This window comes from Nicotiana tabacum, chromosome 19 (assembly GCF_000715075.1).
Source record: "Nicotiana tabacum cultivar K326 chromosome 19, ASM71507v2, whole genome shotgun sequence".
NCBI classification, from domain to species: Eukaryota; Viridiplantae; Streptophyta; class Magnoliopsida; order Solanales; family Solanaceae; genus Nicotiana; species Nicotiana tabacum.
The window spans coordinates 28532584-28555934 of record NC_134098.1 but is presented as its reverse complement, the minus strand read 5'-3'; the positions used below and the strand labels follow the sequence as shown (position 1 = coordinate 28555934).

The 23351-nt window shown below is 41.2% G+C and overlaps 1 protein-coding gene across 1 annotated transcript in view; it reads right to left on the bottom strand.

Moving 5' to 3' along the window:
• The window catches only part of LOC107802169 (ABC transporter C family member 12), a 71902-nt gene that overhangs the window by 30890 nt on the left and 17661 nt on the right, over positions 1-23351 (bottom strand). Inside the window, 7 exon segments of the mRNA XM_075239797.1 lie at positions 6194-6361; positions 6862-6955; positions 7039-7145; positions 9001-9030; positions 9032-9136; positions 19000-19107; positions 19898-19972. Of these exon segments, the coding sequence (XP_075095898.1) occupies positions 6194-6361; positions 6862-6955; positions 7039-7145; positions 9001-9030; positions 9032-9136; positions 19000-19107; positions 19898-19972 (687 nt within the window).

The following is a 23351-nucleotide window of genomic DNA, read 5'->3' as shown; positions in this document are numbered from 1 at the left end:
TGGAATTCTTATGCTTGTCACACGATGGCATAATAGATGTGGTATGTTGTGCGGGAATAGGATTTACATGTACAAGGTCACAGTTCAGTTTTGAAGGGAAGGACATAAATTCTTAGGCAGCATGAACGGTTTCCGATGACTAGGTAAATGATATTACTATCTGGTATAGCTTGATGAGAGTATACATTTCAGAAGGGGCAGTGTGTTTTGATTTATGGGTACTTTGCTGGTATTGCGGCACTCTCCTGGTTGATCGACTGTTGATATTCAAATTTTTGCAAGGTGGCACTGAAGAATTTTAAGTATTTCTCGTGGGATGATTGTGTATGAGAGAGGTGTTAGGCATTCGGGCGGTGGAGGTGGAATCAAATATGGTGATTCATGTGTTCTATGGAATTGGAGATTGGGAGTTCTCAGGAGTAGATTGTTTCATGGTTGTGGACTGTGAAGTTGTGGCCGGAGCTAGCCAGATGATAGAAGGTATTATGATTCCGTCATTGTGGACTTTCGGAGGTTGTTTATCTATTGGTGGCTGACCATAGTTGATTTAGGGGCCCATTGGTACGCCCAATTAGGATGTGTATTCTACACCAAGCCGGATTGATTGGCTCCATACTGCTATTGTTGAAGGATGTGCCCTTCGGTTGATGTGAAGTTTATTCGTGTTCTGAAATGATCTATGAGTTACTTTTCTATGCTACGAGGAGTTGTGATTCGTGGTTATATGCACATATGGTGCGGTTCTATTGTGGCCTTATAGCGGAATTTGAGCGAGAATAGTATTGGATATTGCTTGGTTGATAACGTATTAGTTATGTTCTTTCGGGTTTTATGTGGCATGGTGTCGTTTGCTTCTCCGTGGTTATGGTAATGTACTTTGGGTACTTGATGTCGAATTGCGCATGGTTATTGATTTTAGCAGGGTGGCTTGAGGTATTTTCATATGGACCAGTATTTGGATAGGGTCGCGTATTGCAGCAGAGTTATGTGGAAATATGATCCCTCGTGTAAGATTCGTGTGTTATGGTTCTGCGGTGTGTGATGGGTTCTTAGCATTGCGTCGGGGTGGTACTCGTCGAGCTTGCGGAACGGTTCTCCTGTTTGGGTCATTGTTACGATTGGGTACATTTGGAATGTTGCTATCTGGTGCACGGATTGCACAGATTGTGGCTTTAGATTGTATTGATGTGTCATGTCATTTGAGTGGTCGTGTTGAATGAGACGAGGTCATTGGGCCTAGAATGAATGCTATCAGATTTGATTGTGGTATAATTGGGAGGATAATATCGGAAGTCGGCTTTGAAATTGGCTATAGTTCTTGTAGAAGGAACGGGAGCTCCATAACCTGTTGGCCTAATGAATGGTTATGAATTCGGTATGTTTCTTTCATCATCGGCAGTGTATGAAGGTTTTAGAACGAGGTTTTGTCTGATATGATGCTTATTACCAGCACTAGGTTGATTTGAATCGATACTGTGATTTGAAATCATTGCTTCGAGCATTCGAGCTATGCGGTATTTGAATTTGAGAATTTGAGTTATGGGTATGGCTTTTGGTACAGCTTGTTTAGACTTATACGGTATGTAGATGCGAACTTCTGATCTTATAAGAAATTTCGGATGTCGGAAATTTGATTCGAAGGCTTGTGAGCTAGGTTGAATTGAGGAATTTCAGTTATGCTGTGCTATCAGACCTATATGGGATAGGGTGACGTGGGATCACCCCTGGGTATGTGCATGGGAAAGTTACACAGCCATTTCTTGGCTTTTTGAACAACTCTTGACACGTTCGAGGACGAACGTATGTTTAAGTGGGGGAGGATGTAACGACCCGGCCGGCCGTTTTAGGAGTTATAGCCCCGTTTCCACCATTTCTGTTTCCTTTATGCTCTTAAGCTATATTATGATATACCGGGTTAGTTGGTTCGGGCCCGGAGTAGTTTCGGAGTGGAATGAGACACTTAGTCTCTTATTTAGAACCTTAAGTTGGAAAAGTCAACCGGATGTCGACCTATGTGTAAACGATCTCGGATTTGAATTCTGATGGTTCCGTTAGCTCCGTTAGGTAATTTTGGACTTAGGAGTGCATCCGGAATGTGATTTGGAGGTCCGTGGTAGAATTAGGTTTGAATTGGCAAAATTGAAAATTTGGCGATTTCGGTCGGCAGTGGAAAATTTGATATCGGGGTCAGAATGGAATCCCGGAGATTGGAGTAGGTTCGCAGTGTCATTTGTGATGTGTGTGCAAAATTTGAGGTCATTCGGACGTGGTTTGGTTGGTTTCGGCATCGGTTGCCGAATTTGGAAATTTAGAAGTTCTTAGGCTTGAATCCGAGGGTAATTTGGTGATTTGATGTTGTTTTGAGTGATTCGAAGGTTCGACTAAGTTGGTATGTTAATATATGACTTGTTGGTATTTTTGGTTGAGGTCCCGAGGGCCTCGGGGTGATTCCAGGTGATTAACGGATTTGTTGAAGTTGGAAATTGCAGTTGGAGCTGCTGCTTCTGGTATTTCCGCACCTGCGGAAGAAAGGGTCGCAGGTGCGAGGCCGCTGGTGCGCATGGGGAGTGCGCAGGTGCGGGCGACGCTGGGCCAAGGCTGGGAACGCAAGTGCGAAGAATTGGCCGCATCTGCGAGCCCGCAGGTGCGAAGCCTTGAGCGCAGATGCGGAGATGAGGAGTTTGGATTGGTTTCGCAGATGCGCACCTGGGACTGCAGATGCGAGTCCGCAGGTGCGGAAGCTGGGTGATTAAGTGAGTTGCGCAGGTGCGGCTTCTTGGACCGCAGGTGCGGTCGCGCGGGTGCGAGTAAATGGCCGCAGGTGCGAAAAACCTGGGCAGAAACCATAAATAGAACCCTTCGCGATTTTGGTGCATTCTTCACCATTTCTATTCGGTTTTTGGAGCTTTTGGGAAAGATTTGAAGAGGGAATCAAGGGGATTTCGTTGAGGTAAGTTACTTGAGCCCTAATACTTGTATATATGGTGATTTTCCGTTGTTTAGTCATTGTAATTAGTGAAAATGAGGGGTTAGGGCTTGGGATTTTTGGAGAAGTAATTTAAGGATTTGAAGGACCAAACGATGTCGGATTTTGATGAATTTGGTATGGTTAGATTCGTGAGTAAATGAGCTTTCCAGTTTTGTGAATTTTGTCGGATTTCGAGACGTGGGCCCGGGGGCCGGGCTTGAGCCAATTTCGGGTTTTGGTCTAATTTTGTAGCTTTTCTTGTGGAATTCATTCCATTGGCGTATATTGATGGTATTGTACTGATTGTGAATAGATTTGGAGCATTTAGAGGCCGAGTTCAGAGGCAAGAGCATTGCGGGGTAGAAATCTGACCGGTTTGAGGTAAGTATAGATTGTAAATCTGGTCCTGAGGGTATGAAACCCCAGATTTTGTATCATTCTACTATTTTTAGTGACGCACATGCTAGGTGACGGGCGTGTGAGCGTGCACTGTTGGGGATTTGTGACTTGGTCCGCCCTGTAGCAACTGTAAAGTTGCATACTTTGTTGGAACCATATGATACTTATATGTTTTAGAAAGAATTTCTGTAAATTGGGCTGAATGCTATGTTTGGGCCTTGCGCCAAAGCTATTTGGACCCTTAGGGGCTGTTTGTTACCATCCTCTCACTATTTTTGATTGAAAATCTATACTCAGTCATGTTTATACTTATTTACCGCATAACTCAGTTTTATAACTCTATTTTGATGCATATAAATGTTTTGGGCATTACTGAAATGCCCGAGTGACTTGAGAGGTTTATGACTGAGTGAGGCCGAGGGCCTGATTTGTGAGGATGAGTGTGGATCGGGGCTGCCCGCCTGCAGCATATTTATGACTGAGTGAGGCCGAGGGCCTGATTTGTGAGGATGAGTGTGGATCGGGGCAGCCCGCCTGCAGCATATTTATGTTTGATATCGGCCGAGGGCCTGATTGTGAGGATGAGTGTGGATCGGGGCTGCCCGCCTGCAGCATACTTTATTATTATAGCACGTGAGTTGTCTGTGCAGATTATAGCGCTTGGGCTGAAGGAGCCCCTCCGGAGTCTGTACACACCCCCAGTGAGCGCAGGTACCTACTGAGTGCGAGTGCCGAGTGCTGAGTGACTGGGAGGCAAGAGTGATTGTGAGGTATGCCCGAGTGGCAAGAGTGATTGTGAGGTATGCCCGAGTGGCACGAGTGACTATGAGGTTTGCCCGAGGGACTGTTTATGAGTGATGTTTTTGCCCGAGGGGCTGTTTATGATTTCATCATTTTTGCTCACCTTTGCATTGAGCCTTCGTTTGAAAAACTGTTGGAAAAATATCTTTAAATGATTTTTACTGGAACTGGGTTTAAACGAGATGTTTGATTCAAATCCTGATTTTAAAAGCATGTGGTATTTTACTGAGATTTCCTGATATGAACGTTATATGCTTTATTACTCGTCACTACTGCTCAGTCTTTATTTATTGTTGTTACTTGCTGAGTTGGCGTACTCACGTTACTCCCTGCACCTTGTGTGCAGATTCAGGTGTAGCTGGACACGGTAGCGGTTATTGAGTGTTCTGGTTGCAGATTTTCTTGAAGATAGCAAGGTAGTTGTTTGGCGATCGCAGCCCCTGCTCTTCTCTCTCTTATCTTCCTCTAGTTGTATTTAGATATTTTCCGGGCTGAGTTAGCCTTGATATTGTTAGACAGATTGTAGTAGATGCTCATGACTAGTGACACCCCGATGTCGGGCTTTTCTTTTTCGCACTTCTGTTTTTCTTTGATTTGAACTCTTTAAATGGAGGTTTTATGTTAAATAACCTTGAAATTATATTTAAAATGAAAATATCAATTTGTTTTGGAAATGAGTCGGCTTGCCTAGTTCCACGATAGGCGCCATCACGACAAGGGTTAGTTTTGGGTCGTGACAGTCTTGCTTCAATTCTAGGCCTTTTTAATCTAAAATGGTTGTTGTTATTGTGTGATAAAATAAGTTAGAGAAGAGATATTTTGGTTACTTGATGACTTTGATTAATACAAGAGTCACCTATTTTAAGGTGTCGGCCACAATACACACATGATAGTTGTCTAGGCCCCGCGACACCGATTCATTCAATTGTTTGTTATATAAAGAAAGGGGGAAAGAGGGCTCTCGAGAGTCTTGGTAGGATACTTTACCAAATTGTCATATGTTATCCCATAAGTGTGTATTATGACGAGACAGCCCACTATAATCCCTAGATGGTCAGCCACATTCGCATATGATCATTAGCAGTTTTTATCGAAACCTTTCAGATGGAGTTTTCACAGCGACAGGAAAACTTTTCCCAAAGTTAAAGAAGAACTTTTGGAGAATGCTTGAATCGGGGAAGGAATGTACAGAGTGGAGTTAAAATGAAAGAAGACGGACAATATAAAGCACCTAATCTTCAAATAGAACTAAAATATGCAACTTGTTAGCATGCATTTGTTCTTCAAATGTCAGCAACTTGAAATGTCAATTTACACACAAGGAATGCAATAGGTAGAAAATGATAATACTTTGTGAGGCTTGAAATTGTGTCTATTCAATTATAATATTGTCTTCCACGTCTGCAGAAGTACATAGCAAGTCAGTCAACAGACACTTGCACACATTCTTCAAGAATATTTTCCTCATTGTTTATATGACATTGATATCAAAGAAGCAGTTTAGATGATATAGGAGTTCCATGTAGAAGGCTGCGCTACTGATGTCTATTTACCTATGTGGTGTATTTCTCAATAAAGATGAGTATTGTTGTTCGTAATCTTCTTCACGGTGGGTAATGTTAGCAAATAGACAAAGCACAGAGGGAATAACTTGAAGTGATGTTTAGGCTGATTCACGAGAGAGATGGGAGAATATAGTGCATCCAGAATTAAACAGACGTATGAAGAATACTGTATTAAGGGAAAGAACCCAATGTAGCTATTTTGACAAGAGTGGGTTACTCTAGTGGTAAGCACCCTCCACTTCCAACCAAGAGGTTGTGAGTTCGAGTCACCCCAAGAGCAAGGTGGGGAGTTCTTGGAGGGAGGGAGTCGAGGGTCTATCGGAAACAGCCTCTCTACCCCAGGGTAGGGGTAAGGTCTGCGTACACACTACCCTCCCCAAACCCCACTAATGGTATTATGCTGGGTTGTTGTTGTTGTTGTTATAAGAAAGGTCAAAAACAGTAAGCTAAGAATAAGAACCTGAGTTATTATGTTCGGAAGCATGTTCAACGGGAACCTCAGAATTGCAAAGAGGGAAAGTGATGTAAAAGCTCTGGCAGCTGTCAAATTTCCACCAAGCAAAGTGAAAGCTCCAAATGAAATCACTGTTACGAGAACTGGGATGCTGTTCAGCATGAAATTGTTGAACTGTTGATAAAGGGAAGAAAAAAAAAACAATGAGCAAAAAGTGATCTGATTCTTGCATCTCAAGCAAAATATGCAATGTCATTTGAGTCATGGTTTCCTATCATTACGCAGAAAACATGTCACGCCATCATTATGAAAAACCTAATCCCACTAAGAGATAATTCTGGTTCACTGTTCCTCTACCACGTCCTATTTTTCACATGCTAACCCACTAGTTGATTCCAGTTTTGGTTTGTGCTGATTCTGTGGCCTGTGGATATAGCTCCAGAAGTGTCTAATTAAACTGACCTAGACAAGAAAACTTTATATAAAAATCTTCAAAGTTAGAATTCTTTTAAAGCTTGATCAGGCTTTCTGGAAAAGCTTGGCAATGACTGGATCATATTATTCCAACGAAAACATGAGGTATGTAAGGGACCAAATACTGAGGTGTCACTGTAATAGAAAAAGACTTTGTTGAGACCAAGATTAGTTTATTCTATGCACAAGCGATAGCATACCGCTGCCAATAGTTGTGCTTTCCTGAACCAAGATAGTTCATCATTCCTCATTCCCTGGACTTTAGATTGGAAGCTCTTCTCCCATGCATAACATCTATATCGATCAGCACAAAATCAAATCCATTCTCAAATTTTCTGAAAAAAGAAGGAATACAGATAAAGTGGAAAGAATCATACTTTACTACATCCATTGCAGCAAGTAATTCATTAGTTAGACCAACCCTTTTGTCAGTATGTTGCAATCCTTCTTTAGATAGTTTTCGCATATTGCTTACAATAATCGTCTGCGCCAAAAGGATAAACACATATGTTTTAGAGATTAGTTGAACAAGGAAATTGCATAGCGCTGTAATGCTTGATAACAATTTGAAATGACTAAGATTGAGTAATAAAAATCAAGTTTCTGATCTATAATTTAGTAGTGCTGTGTGAACTTTTTTCATGAAGTAATCAAATTTATTGATTGAAAAGGAAATTCGTGCATAAAAGATGTATAAAGAAGAATAGTATCTCATACAAAAAACATGATTTGCAATGAAAAACACCCTATAATTTACACTTATAGGGTGTTCCAAAAATGTAATTAGAAAAAAGTAAAGCTCTACTTCTATGCTCCACTTCCCAGCCTCTACTTTCTCCAAGATAGCATGTCTTTAACAACAAAGTATTACCCAGTCAACTTTGAGCATATGCCACATCATACGCCATAATTGTTGTATTTATTCTACTCTTAGAAGCTCATAATTTGGCTTCCATGTTGTAATATGATTTAACAGATTCTATATTTATGTGTATGACATTTCATTAGACTTGGTGTCATTTTGGGTTGCGAATAGTGTTGTTTATTTTGTGGTTTGCTCGACATGGGGATGCTTGAGTGCTAGTCATGCAGGTTGGATTTTGGGTCATGAAAGTTTTGGTATCTTTAGTTTGTGAATGAAGATGCTTGCAATATTATAAGAGTTGGGATGTTTGGTTGGTTGATAAAGGAATTTTTGGAGTGCTCCCGATACAGAGGACACTCAGCCGGATTCTCATCATGGAAATGCGTAGACTTTCTAGGTGAGCCAAGCTTCACTTAGCGCCAGTCAATGGTTATGGCCCAAAATTGGGTCGTGATACTGCTGCTTGGAGTGTAGCAGCATAAATCATAAAGGTGAGCAATTCACAAAAGTCTGCCATCTCGAAGACTGAAACGTTTGGAGTAGGAGAAGAAATTTAAGCTAATGCAAATTTACAAGTGTGAGAATAAACATGCCAAAGATTGGGGAGCCAGCGGTACTAGATGATTTCCCTCTCATGGCTGAAAAAGTGGTTAAGTATCTCGAAAAAATCAATGTAGTCCATCCGAAAAACGTGTCTCAATTACAACCAACTCCCTCGCCCCTGTCTCTTTCCCTATTGAAAAACCAATCCTCTCCGATATGAACCTGGTGAAATTGAATATTCCTGCTAGATACAGAGTACCAAAAGCCAAATGATAAGACCTCGTGAACCTCAACTATAGCTTTGTTGATACCATGTTAAAGAATTTAAGCATCAAACTCAGAACCTTAAGGTAATGAGTGGAGTAACTGAAGACATGTATGAACCCCCTTAGGCGCCCTTGTATACCCAATGTAGGACTTTACATAACTCAATATTACTTTTTATAACACTCATTTTATCACCGTTTAGAGTCTCCTTTATCTAGTTGTATACAAGGTGGCAAGCCATTGGTGACTATGCTTGTAATTTGAAACATTCACTATCCAAAAAGAACAAATAGGCTACAACAAAATAAGCATAGAAATTAAGAGAATTGTCCATCTAATGATATCCCTTTGACGTATTTCCAACAAGATCAGAAAAATATGATCCATTCAGTGGAATCTTGGTTTAGAGAGATGAAGCTGTCCTCTTCTTATCAGTACTACTTTCTTCTAGCACGATCTTTCATCAAATTTTGCCAATGTGCAAACAAAAGACGACTTTTGGTTTCAATATTAAATAATGCAAGAAGGTAGTGGCAAGACTATAGCAGGAAAATAGTATTAATAAGCACCACTGCGAAAAGCCATTTTAAGTAAAGATTAGATAATGAAGCCACTTATTGCCAAAAATAATTCAGACTTGGAGGACGAATAGATCTTTATTTACCTGCATTGGGATCATCAATACTAGCATTAAGAGCACCAAGAAGTGAAGCCAGACCTAGTTGCTGGTAAAGTAAAACCATGGCGATGACCATACGAAATGGAGCTGACCATAAAACATGAAGCTGTTGACATACTTGCTGAACAAATTAAGAATCATATTAGCCGTTGTCAACACAAAGTGATAACCACTATCAAAAAGCCACCGATTTTGCTAGTCATATATACTGAATTTGAAATAAGTAGTCATACAATCTTGTCTAAGATCCTACATTAGATAGTGAAAAGCTACAAGTGTTACTGCTGATAAACCATTTGAAGAATGCTTTTACTCAAAAGTTGCAAATTTAGTGTACTGCATCTAAGACACTTGGGTTTCATTATTTGCTAATAAATCATTTGGAGGAGGCATCTCTTCCATATTATAATCCATCAGGAGAGATTGCTACAAAGTTTGTGAGGTCAAATGATCAACTTGCAGATATTTTCACCAAGTCTCTCACTGGTCCTCGTATTAGTTATATATGTAACAAGCTCGGTACATATGATTTGTATGCACCGGCTTGAGGGGGAGTGTTAATTTACAGCATGTATATAGTGTAGTATTGTCCCACATTGGTAGAGGAGTAGTATGTCCTTGTATAGTATAGCTATAAATAAGGACCTCTTGTGTAGTATTATTCATTCATTCAATATATCAATAACATATTTTCTCCCGTGCCTTCTCACATGGTATCAGAGCAATTGTGAGAGACTTATCGCTGTGCATAAATTCCAGCGATTCCGGGAAAGAGAAATCAGTATTTTTTTAAGGTTGTTTTCTATCTGCTTCATTTCTGTCAGTGTTGTGCAAAATCCAACACTACCACAAGAGTCGTCACTGTCCGGCGACCAAACCCCAGTGAACAACTCCGGCAGAAGCAGCCTCACGCGCCACCAGAAGCTCACGCGCGTGAGCTCATGCGCCGGCGCGTACGACCACTTCCGGCCATTTTTTGAAAATCTTCCTTCAGAACAGTTGGGTCGCCTGGTAATTCCGATCCTACCCCTACTGTTTTCATTTCATTCCGACAACTTTGAGTTTTTTCCGGTAGCTACAGTACTATTCCGGCAGCTACAGTAGATTCCGGCAGCTACAGTATTTCAGTATTCTGTTTCTGTGTTTCCGTACACTGTTTCAGTGGATTACAGTTGATTCTTTCTCCTATTTGGTAATAATTTGCAACAATGTCTTTGGGATTTGATGCTTTTGGGTCTAGAAACATGAGTTCTGGAAACTCTAGTGCTATTATTACCTCGGAACCTTTAATGGGAGGTTCAAACTACTTAGCTTGGGCTTCATCTGTCGAGTTATGGTGTAGAGGTCAAGGTGTTCAAGATCATCTAATCAAACAATCTAGCGATGGAGATGAAAAGGCAATAGCACTTTGGGCAAAAATCGATGCTCAGTTATGTAGCATCTTGTGGCGATCTATTGATTCCAAGTTGATGCCCTTGTTTCGTCCATTACAGACATGTTATTTGGTTTGGGCAAAGGCACGCACCTTATACACTAATGACATATCTCGCTTCTATGATGTGATATCACGGATGACAAACTTAAAGAAGCAGGAATTGGATATGTCTACTTACTTGGGTCAAGTACAGGCAGTCATGGAGGAATTTGAGAAGTTGATGCCAGTTTCGGCTAGTGTGAAAAAACAACAAGAGCAGCGACAGAAGATGTTTCTCGTTCTTACCCTCGCTGGACTTCCTAATGATCTTGATTCAGTACGCGACCAGATTTTGGCTAGTCCGTCTGTCCCGACAGTTGATGAATTATTCTCTCGATTACTCCGCCTTGCTGCAGCACCAAGTCCACCAGTGAGCTCATCACAGATACTTGATTCCTCTGTTCTTGCATCCCAGACAATGGATGTTCGGGCATCTCAAACTATGGAGCATAGACGAGGAGGAGGTCGTTTTGGAAGATCTAGACCCAAGTGTTCTTATTGTCACAAACTTGGACACACTCGTGAAATGTGTTATTCCTTACATGGTCGTCCACCCAAAAATGCTTACATTGCTCAGACCGAGACTCCAGGTAACCAAGGATTTTCTTTATCTAAAGAAGAATATAATGAGCTCCTTCAGTATCGAGCAAGTAAGCAGACATCTCCACAAGTAGCCTCAGTTGCTCAGACTGATACTTCTGGTAATTCTTTTGCTTGTGTTTCCCAGTCTAGCACTCTTGGCCCATGGGTCATGGACTCCGGCGCTTCTGATTACATCTCTGGTAATATATCACTTTTGTCAAATATTGTATATTCACAGTCTCTTCCCACTGTTACTTTAGCCAATGGATGTCAAACTAAGGCAAAAGGAGTTGGACAAGCTAATCCCTTGTCTTCTATCACCCTAGATTCCGTTCTTTATGTCCCTGGCTGTCCTTTTAGTCTTGTATCTGTTAGTCGTTTGACTCGTGCCCTCCATTGTGGTATATACTTTATTGACGATTCTTTTATTATGCAGGACCGCAGTACGGGACAGACAATTGGTACAGGACGTGAATCAGAAGGCCTTTACTACCTTAACTCACTCAGTCCTTCCACAACATGTCTAGTTACAGATCCTCCAGATCTAATCCACAGACGTTTAGGACATCCGAGTTTATCCAAACTTCAGAAGATGGTGCCTAGTTTATCTAGTTTGTCTACATTAGATTGTGAGTCGTGTCAACTTGGAAAACATACCCGAGCCTCCTTTTCGCGTAGTGTTGAGAGTCATGCAGAGTCTGTCTTCTCCTTAGTTCATTCTGATATATGGGGTCCTAGTAGAGTCAGTTAATCCTTGGGATTTCGTTACTTTGTCAGTTTCATTGATGATTATTCAAGATGTACTTGGTTTTTCTTAATGAAAGATCGTTCTGAGTTATTTTCTATATTCCAGAGTTTCTGTGCTGAAATCAAAAACCAATTTGGTGTTTCTATTCGCATTTTTCGCAGTGATAATGCCTTAGAATATTTATCTTCTCAATTTCAGCAATTTATGACTTCTCAGGGAATTATTCATCAGACATCTTGTCCTTATACCCCTCAGCAAAATGGGGTTGCTGAGAGAAAGAATAGGCACCTTATTGAGACTGCTCGCACACTTCTAATTGAATCTCGTGTTCCGTTGCGTTTTTGGGGCGATGCAGTTCTCACAGCTTGTTATTTGATTAATCGGATGCCTTCATCTCCCATCAAGAATCAGATTCCGCATTCAGTATTGTTTCCCCAGTCACCCTTATACTCTCTTCCACCTCGTGTTTTTGGGAGTACGTGTTTTGTTCATAACTTAGCCCCTGGGAAAGATAAGTTAGCTCCCCGTGCTCTCAAGTGTGTCTTCCTTGGTTATTCTCGTGTTCAGAAGGGATATCGTTGTTATTCTCCAGATCTTCGTAGGTACCTTATGTCAGCTGACGTCACATTTTTTGAGTCTAAACCTTTCTTTACCTCTGCTGACCACCATGATATATCTGAGGTCTTACCTATACCGACCTTTGAGGAGTTTACTATAGCTCCTCCTCCACTTTCGACCACAGAGTTTTCATCCATACCAACCGTTGAGGAGTCTAGTGTTGTTCCCCCTAGTTCCCCGGCCACAGGAACACCACTCTTGACTTATCATCGTCGTTTGCGTCCTCCATCAGGCCCAACTGGTTCTCGTCCTGCACCTGACCCTGCTCCTAGTACACCGATTGCACTTCGGAAAGGTATAAGGACCAAACTTAACCCTAATCCTCATTATGTCGGTTTGAGCTATCATCGTCTGTCATCTCCCCATTATGCTTTTATATCTTCTTTGTCCTCAGTTTTCATCCCTAAGTCTACAGGTGAAGCGTTGTCTCATCCAGGATGGCGCCAGGCTATGAGTGACGAGATGTCTGCTTTACATACAAGTGGTACTTGGGAGCTTGTTCCTCTTCCCTCAGGTAAATCTACTGTTGGTTGTCGTTGGATTTATGCAGTCAAGGTTGGTCCCGATGGACAGATTGATCGACTTAAGGCCCGTCTTGTTGCCAAAGGATATACTCAGATATTTGGGCTCGATTACAGTGATACCTTCTCTCCCGTGGCTAAAGTCGCATCAGTCCGCCTTTTTCTATCCATGGTTGTTGTTCGTCATTGGCCCCTCTATCAGCTGGACATTAAAAATGCCTTTCTTCACGGTGATCTTGAGGATGAGGTTTATATGGAGCAACCACCTGGTTTTGTTGCTCAGGGGGAGTCTCGTGGCCTTGTATGTCGCTTGCGTCGGTCACTTTATGGTCTAAAGCAGTCTCCTCGAGCCTGGTTTGGTAAGTTCAGCACGGTTATCCAGGAGTTTGGCATGATTCGTAGTGAAGCTGATCACTCTGTGTTTTATCGGCACTCTGCTTCAAGTCTCTGTATTTATCTGGTAGTCTATGTTGATGATATTGTTATTACTGGCAATGATCAGGATGGTATTACCAACCTGAAACAGCATCTCTTCCAGCACTTCCAAACTAAGGATCTAGGCAGATTGAAGTACTTTCTGGGTATTGAGGTTGCCCAGTCTAGCTCAGGTATTGTTATTTCTCAAAGAAAATATGCTTTAGACATTCTTGAGGAGACGGGGATGATAGGTTGCAGACCTGTTGACACTCCGATGGATCCGAATTCTAAACTTCTGCCAGGACAGGGGGAGCCACTTAGCGATCCTGCAAGCTATAAGCGGCTGGTTGGTAAATTAAATTATCTCAAAGTGACTAGACACGACATTTCTTATCCTGTGAGTGTTGTAAGTCAGTTTATGAATTCTCCCTGTGATAGTCATTCGGATGCAGTTGTCCGCATTATTCGGTATATAAAATCGGCTCCAGGCAAAGGGTTACTGTTTGAGGATCGAGGTCATAAGCAGATCGTTGGATACTCAAGCCGGTGCATATGTACCGAGCTTGTTACATATATAACTAATACGAGGACCACTGAAAGACTTGGTGAAGATATCTGCAAGTTAATCATTTGACCTCACAAACTTTGTAGCAATCTCTCCTGAAAGTATCTTTTCTCTGACGAAGTGACAATCAATCTCAATGTGTTTAGTTCTCTCATGGAACACCGGATTTGATGCAATATGAAGGGCAGCTTAATTATCGCACACAAGTTCCATCCGACTGATTTCACCAAATTTCAACTCCTTGAGCAATTGTTTGGTCCAGACTAGCTCACATGTTGCCATAGCCATTGCTCGATATTCTGCTTCTGCACTAGACCGAGCAACTACATTCTGTTTCTTGCTCTTCCAGGACACCAAATTTTCTCCTACTAAAACACAATATCCAGACGTAGAACGTCTATCAGAAGGTGATCCTGCCCAATCAGCATCTGAGTATCCAATGATCTGCTCATGACCTCGATCCTCAAAGAGTAACCCTTTGCCTGGAGCCGATTTTATATACCGAATAATGCGGACAACTGCATCCTAATGACTATCACAGGGAGAATTCATAAACTGACTTACAACACTCACAGGATAAGAAATGTCGTGTCTAGTCACTGTGAGATAATTTAATTTACCAACCAGCCGCTTATAGCTTGCAGGATCGCTAAGCGGCTCCCCCTGTCCTGGCAGAAGTTTAGAATTCGGATCCATCGGAGTGTCAACAGGTCTGCAACCTATCATCCCTGTCTCCTCAAGAATGTCTAAAGCATATTTTCTTTGAGAAATAACAATACTTGAGCTAGACTGAGCAACCTCAATACCTAGAAATTACTTCAATCTGCCTAGATCCTTAGTTTGGAAGTGTTGGAAGAGATGCTGCTTCAGATTGGTAATACCATCCTGATCATTGCCAGTAATAACAATATCATCAACATAGACTACTAGATAAATACAGAGACTTGAAGCAGAGTGCCGATAAAACACAGAGTGATCAGCTTCACTACGAATCATGCCAAACTCCCGGATAATCGTGCTGAACTTACCAAACCAGGCTCGAGGAGACTGCTTTAGACCATAAAGTGACCGACGCAAGCGACATACAAGGCCACGAGACTCCCCATGAGCAAAAAACTCAGGTGGTTGCTCAATATAAACCTCATCCTCAAGATCACCGTGAAGAAAGGCATTCTTAATGTCCAACTGATAGAGAGGCCAATGACGAACAACAACCATGGATAGAAAAAGGCGGACTGATGCGACTTTAGCCACGGGAGAGAAGGTATCACTGTAATCGAGCCCAAATATCTAAGTATATCCTTTGGCAACAAGACGGGCCTTAAGTCGATCAACCTAGCCATCAGGACCAACCTTGACTGCATAAACCCAACGACAACCAATAGTAGATTTACCTGAACGAAGAGGAACAAGCTCCCAAGTACCACTTGTATGTAAAGCAGACATCTCGTCACTCATAGCCTGTCGCCATCCTGGATGAGACAACGCTTAACCTGTAGACTTAGGGATGGAAACCGAGGACAAAAAAGATATAAAAGCATAATGGGGAGATGACAGACGATGATAACTTAAACCGACGTAATGGGGATTAGGATTAAGTGTGGTCAGTATACCTTTCCGAAGTGCAATCGGTGTACTAGGAAGAGACAAGTCCGAAGTAGGAGCAGGGTCGGGTGCAGGACGAGAACCAATTGGGCCTGATGTAGGGCGCGGACGACGATGATAAGTCAAGAGTGGTGTTCCTGTGGCTAAGGATCTAGGAGGAACAACACTAGACTGCTCAACGGTTGGTATGGGTGAAACTTCTATGGTAGAAGGTGGAGGAGGAGCTATAGTAAACTCCTCAAAGGTCGGTATAGGTAAGACCTCAGATATATCATGGTGGTCAGCAGAGGTAAAGAAAGGTTTAGACTCAAAAAATGTGACGTCAGCTGACATAAGGTACCTACGAAGATCAGGGGAATAACATCGATATCCCTTCTGAACACGAGAATAACCAAGGAAGACACACTTGAGAGCACGAGGAGCTAACTTATCTTTCCCAGGGGATAAGTTATGAACAAAACACGTGCTCCCAAAAACACGAGGTGGAAGAGAGTATAAGGGTGACTGGGGAAACAATACTGAATGTTGAATCTTATCCTTGATGGGAGATGAAGGCATCCGATTATTCAAATAACAAGTTGTGAGAACTGCATCGCCCCAAAAACGCAACGGAACATGAGATTCAATTAGAAGTGTGCGAGCAGTCTCAATAAGGTGCCTATTCTTTCTCTCTGCAACCCCATTTTGCTGAGCGGTATAAGGACAAGATGTCTGATGAATAATTCCTTGAGAAGTCATAAACTGTTAAAACTGAGAAGATAAATATTCTAAGGCATTATCACTGCGAAAAATGCGAATAGAAACACCGAATTGGTTTTTGATTTCAGCACAGAAACTCTGGAATATAGAAAATAACTCAGAACGATCTTTCATTAAGAAAAGTCAAGTACATCTTGAATAATCATCAATAAAACTAACAAAATAACGAAATCCCAAGGTTGAACTGACTCTACTAGGACCCCATATATCAGAATGAACTAAGGAGAAAACAGACTCTGCATGACTCTCAACACTACGCGGAAAGGAGACTCGGGTATGTTTCCCAAGCTGACACGACTCACAATCTAATGTAGACAAACTAGGCACCATCTTCTGAAGTTTGGATAAACTCGGATGTCCTAAACGTCTGTGGATTAGGTCTGAAGGATCTGTAACTAGACATGTTGTGGAAGGACTGAGTGAGTTAAGGTAGTAAAGGCCTTCTGATTCACGTCCTGTACCAATTGTCTGTCACGTACTGCGGTCCTGCATAATAAAAGAATCGTCAATAAAATATATATCACAATGGAGGGCACGAGTCAAACGACTAACAGATGCAAGACTAAAAGGACAGTCAGGGACATAAAGATCGGAATCTAGGGTGATAGAAGACAAGGGATTAGCTTGTCCAACTACTTTTGCCTTAGTTTGACATCCATTGGCTAAAGTAACAGTGGGAAGAGACCGTGAATATACAATATTTGACAAAAGTGATATATTACCAGAGATGTGATCAGAAGCGCCTGAGTCCATGACCCATGGTCTAAGAGTATGGTCTAAGAGTACTAGACTGGGAAACACAAGCAAAAGAATTACCAGCAACAGAAGTATCAGTCTGAGCAACCGAGGCTACTTGTGGAGATGTCTGCTTACTTGCTCGATACTGAAGAGCTCATTATATTCTTCTTTAGATAAAGAAAATCCCCGGTTACCTGTAGTCTCGGTCTGAGCAATGTAAGCATTTTTGGGTGGATGACCAGGTAAGGAATAGCACATTTCACGAGTGTGTCCAAGTTTGTGACAATAAGAACACTTGGGTCTAGATCTTCCAAAACGACCTCCTCCTCGTCTATTCTCCATAGTTTGAGACGCCCGAACATCCACTGTCTGGGATGCGAGAACAGAGGAATCAAGTATCTGTGATGAGATCACTGGGTGACTTGGTGCTGTAGCAAGGCGGAGTAATCGAGAGAATAATTCATCAACTGTGGGGACAGTCGGACTAGCCAAAATCTGGTCGCGTACTGAATCAAGATCATTAGGAAGTCCAGCGAGGGTAAGAACTAGAAACATCTTCTGTTGCTGCTCTTGATGTTTTTCAACACTAGCAGAAACTGGCATCAACTTCTCAAATTCCTCCGTGACTGCCTGTACTTGACCCAAGTAAGTAGACATATCTAATTCCTGCTTCTTTAAGTTTGTCATCCACGATATCACATCATAGAAGCGAGATATGTCATTAGTGTATAAGGTACGAGCCTTTGCCCAAACCAAATAACATGTCTGGAATAGACGAAACAAGGGTATCAACTTGAAATCAATAGATCGCCACAAGATGCTACATAACTGAGCATCGATCTTTGCCCAAAGTGCTATCGCCTTTTCATCTCCTTCGCTAGACTGTTTGATTAGATGATCTTGAACACCTTGACCTTTACACCACAACTCGACAGATGAAGCCCAAACTAAGTAGTTTGAACTTCCCATTAAAGGTTCTGAGGTATTCATAACACTAGAGCTTCCAGAACTCATGTTTCTAGACCCAAAAACATCAAATCCCAAAGACATCGTTACAAATTATTACCAAATAAGAGAGAATCAACTGTAATCCACTGAAACAGAGTAAGGAAACACTGAAACATAATAAGGGAATACTGTAGTCGTCGGAATCTTACTGCAGCTGCCGGAAAAAACTCAAAGTGGTTGGAATGAAACGAAAACAGTAAGGGTAGGATCGGAATTACCAGGCGACCCAACTGTTATGAAGGAATGTTTTCAAAAAATGGCCGGAAGTGGTCTAAGACACTTGGGTTTCATTATTTGCTAATAAACCATTTGGAGGAGGCATCTCTTCCATATTATAATCCATCATTCCAGATGTTATATAAAGCTAATCTATCATTTAATGGATTCCTCTCAACACAGTCTAGTGAAACTTGATAGAAGATATTATAGCATCGATCATTGTAAGAGTAAGTTTAAACATTGGAGAGGTGTGAGCATCCAAACATTAAATCATTGACTGGTTGCTGAGACTAATGGACACTTTGACCTGTGTAAGGAACAATAGTAAATTAGCTGTTGAAAAATATATGTGATAGAGAAAACGTAAATCATATATAATACTGAATTGCTATTTGCTAAATGAATTTCAATTCTTGAAACTTGTGAAACTTGCACGGAATGCTTGTACTTTAGAAGTGTTGGACATTTGTGATGTTCCCAAATAGAAAGCCTAACATAAAATGGGATATAGGGAGCACTCGTTCAATTTCAACATAGAAAATTTAGTCGAATATGTAATTGTGAACTTATCTCTGCTGCCAATCATATTTTTCACTGTATGGTCTCACACGTAATTACTAGTAAACGAATCTTACTTTCATGCCTTATCTAAATGTTTCTATCATGTTGCACCACTATACACTTTAAAAGGCAGGGATCAAGACATAAGATATTGTTGCTCCAAGCATACCTGAAGCACATTAGCATCAGTTGTGATCATATTTGTAATTTTGCCAGATGGAAACTGCTTACGGCCCTCAAGTGTTAATCTTACAGATTTGCGGAATATGGCAGCTACCTAAATGCAAAAAAATACACGACTTCCGTTAAGTCAACTTGCAAGACTTCCAAAACAGATTATGATGCCATCCTCTACACAATTAAGATAGATAGCTGAATATTTTATGGGTAGTTTCTTCAAAGTCAGAAACGGCTTCTAATTGTCATAGTGGATGTTCATTCACCATATAAGATGAAAAAGAATAACAGGCGAATAAGGACATCAACTGGTAATTTGTTTGCAGAAAAGGTGAAAGGTGAATGACATATCTTTTGTCTCCACAAAAAGTATGATTTCGAACTAAGAATACTAAAGTTTCGTCTTTTGCTATATTTTTTACTCTACGTTCACCAAAGAGCAAAATTTTGTGTTGTATAGTGTTTAAAGCCATAACCGCAAAGTTGTGGAAACGTGCAAAAACTTTCTATATCTAGAAAAAGTTTAACTTTAAACTTCTCATTTTACTCAATGCGATGATGTACCAACAAATATCTAGCCTTGGTTTAGACCACAACTTTCAAAAGTCTTTCTTTCTTTCAAAACTCCGTGCTCATTCACATAAAATGGATGGAGGGAGCATGTGATCATCAAAACTATTGTACAAAAAAGAAGGAAAAAAAAAATTGGTTTTATCACAATTTACCTTTGAACTAAAGTAAAGAACAAGGTAAAAGCAAACATTATAGGGAATTAATCATGTGAGGCAGTGCGCTTAAGTTGTATCGCATTCATTAAAAGCAGAAGCGACTGGAGGAGAAATCCAAAAATAACAATAGGACATGCACTGTAGTTTTGAGAAAGATCATACCAGAGTCGATCTCATCCTGAAACCAACACGCATGACATTCTGAAAGTACTGAGCTTCACATAGTACTCCAAATGACTGGACCAAGTAAAAAATACAAGTCAGAAAGTGTGTATGTATAAATATATATATATGTGTGTGTGTGTGTGCGCGCGCGAGCGCACGCGCGTGTGTGTGAGAGAGAGAGAGAAAGCATCGGAAAAAATATATTATTGATGTCTTAATTATAATACAGTGAGCCCTATTTATTACTATACATAATCTACTCCTATTCAATGTGCGACTCGGACTAATTATATAATTATCTAACGCTCCCCCTCAAGCAGTGCATACAAATCATATGTACCGAGCTTGTTACATATGTAACTAATACGAGGACTAGTGAGGGACTTGGTGAAAATATCTGCAAGCTGATCAATTATAGCAATATCTCCTGGGAGTATCTTTTCTCCGACGAAGTGACAGTCAATCTCAATGTGTTTAGTTCTCTCATGGAACACCGGATTCGATGCAATATGAAAAACAGCTTGATTATCACACACAAGTTCCATCTGGTCGATCTCACCAAATTTCAACTCCTTGAGCAACTGTTTGATTCAAACTAGCTTACATGTTGCCATAGTCATTGCTCGATATTCTGCTTCTGCACTAGACCGAGCAACCACATTCTGTTTCTTGCTCTTCCAAGACACCAAATTACCTTCAACTAAAACACAATATCCAGACATAGAACGTCTATTAGAAGGTGATCCTGTCCAATCAGCATCTGAGTATCTAACGATTTGCTCATGGCCTCGATCCTCAAACAATAATCCTTTGCCTAGATCTGATTTTATATACCGAAGAATGCGACCAACTACATCCCAATGACTATCACATGGAGAATCTATAAACTGACTCATAACACTCACAGGAAAAGAAATATCAGGTCTAGTCACTGTGAGGTAATTTAATTTACCAACCAACTACCTATATCTTGCAGGATCGCTAAGCGGCTCCCCCTGACCTGGCAGAAGTTTAGAATTCGGATCCATAGGAGTGTCAACGGGTCTACAGCTTATCATTCATGTCTCCTCAAGAATGTCTAAGGCATACTTCCGTTGTGAGATCACAAAACCTGAGCTAGACTAAGCGACCTCAATACCCAGAAAGTGTTTTAATCTGCCCAGATCCTTAGTCTGAAAGTGTTGAAAGAGATGCTGCTTCAACTTATTAATACCATCATGATCATTGCCGGTAATAATAATATCGTCAACATAAACCACTAAATAAATACAGAGATTTGAAGCAGAATACCGATAAAACACAGAGTAATCAGTTTCACTATGAGTCATGCCAAACTCCTGAATAACTATGCTGAACTTACCAAACCAGGCTCGAGGAGACTGCTTTAGACCATAGAGGGACCGACACAACCGACATACAAGGCCACTAGACTCCCCCTGAGCAGCAAAACCAGGTGGTTGCTCTATATAAACTTCATCCTCAAGGTTACCGTGAAGAAAAGCATTCTTAATGTCCAACTGATAGAGAGGCCAATGGCGAACAGCAGCCATGGATAGAAAAAGGCGGACTAGTGCTATTTTAGCCACGGGAGAGAAAGTATCACTATAATCGAGACCAAATATCTGAGTATATCCTTTGGCAACAAGAAGAGCCTTAAGTCGATCAACCTGGCCATCTAGACCAACTTTGACTACACACACCCAGCGACAACCAATAGCAGATTTACCTGAAGGAAGAGGAACAAGCTCCCAAGTACCACTCGTATGTAAAACAGACATCTCGTCAATCATAGCAGGTCGTCATCCTGGATGAGATAGTGTTTCGCCTGTAGACTTAGGGATAGAAACAGAGGACAAAGATAATACAAACGCATAATGGGGTGATGGCAGACGATGATAACTTAAACCGACATAATGGGGATTAGAATTAAGTTTGGACCGTATACCTTTCCGAAGTGCAATTGGTGAACCAGGAGGAGGCAAACCCGAAGTAGAAGCTGGGTCAGGTGCAGGAAGTGAATCAGCTAGGCCTGATGCTGGCGCGGACAATGACGATAAGTCAAGAGTGGTCTTCTTGTGGCTGGGGACCTAGGAGGAGCAACACTAGATTCCTAAATGGTTGGCATAGGTAAGACTTCTGTGGTTGAGGATGTAGGAAGAGCTATGGGTGGTGGAGCTAGAGCTAAAGTTGGAGCAGTAGGTGATGGAGCCGTGGAGGAAGGTGAAGGGAAATAGTGACTGAATCTCCAAAAGATGGAACTAGTAGCACCTCATAAATATCTAAGTGATCACCTAGGCCTGTGAAGTATGGCTGAGTTTCAAAGAAAGTAACATCAGCAGACATTAGGCACCATTGAAGGTCAAGTGAGTATCATCGATATCCCTTTTGCATTCTCGAGTAACCTAGAATACATACTTAAGAGCACGGGGAGCTAACTTATCTTTTCCTGGAGTAAGGTTATTAATAAAACATGTGCTCCCAAAGACACGAGGTGGAAGAGAGAGCAAGGGTGAGTGAGGAAACAACACAGAGAATGGAACTTGATTCTGGATAGCTGAGGATGCCATACGATTAATAAGATAACAAGATGTGAGAACTGCATCCCCCAAAAAACGCAACGGAATATGAGATTGTATGAGTAAGGTACGAGTAGTCTCAATGAGATGCCTATTCTTCCTTTCTGCTAACCCCTTTTGTTGAGATGTGTATGGACAATATGTTTGATGAATGATCCCATGAGAGTTCAAAAACTGTTGAAATGGAGAAGACAGATACTCTGAGGTATTATCACTATAAAATGTGCGGATAGAAACCCCAAATTGATTTTGGATTTCAGCGTGGAAGGTCTGAAAAATGGAAAACAACTCAGATCGATTTTTCATCAAGAATATCCAAGTGCACCTGGAATAATCATCAATGTAACTGACAAGGTAGCAGAATCCCAAGGTAGAACTGAACCGACTAGGACCCGAAACATCTTAATGGACTAAAGTGAAAGGTAACTCTACCCGAGCTGACATGACTCACACTTTAGAGTGGACAAATGAGATAAACCAGGTATCATTTTCTGAAGTTTTGATAAACTAGGATGTCCCAATCGTTAATGTAATAAATCTGGTGAACCAGTAACAGAATAAGCCGTTGATGTAGGTTCATGTGATTTAGCAAGGATAAGGTAATAAAGTCCATTTGATTCACGCCCGGTACCAATGATCTGCCCCGTACTACGTTCCTGTATAAAAACAAGGTCATCAAGAAATAAAACAGAGGCAATTAAGTGATTTGGCTAAGCTGCTAACGGCTAAGAGATTAAAAGGACTATCGTGGACATAAAGAACTGAATTCAAAGGCAAGGAAGGAAGCGGACTTGCTTGACCTATTCCAGTTGCCATGGTTTGAGACCCATTGACCGTTGTGACCGTTGGAACAAATTGAGAATGGGAAATAGTAT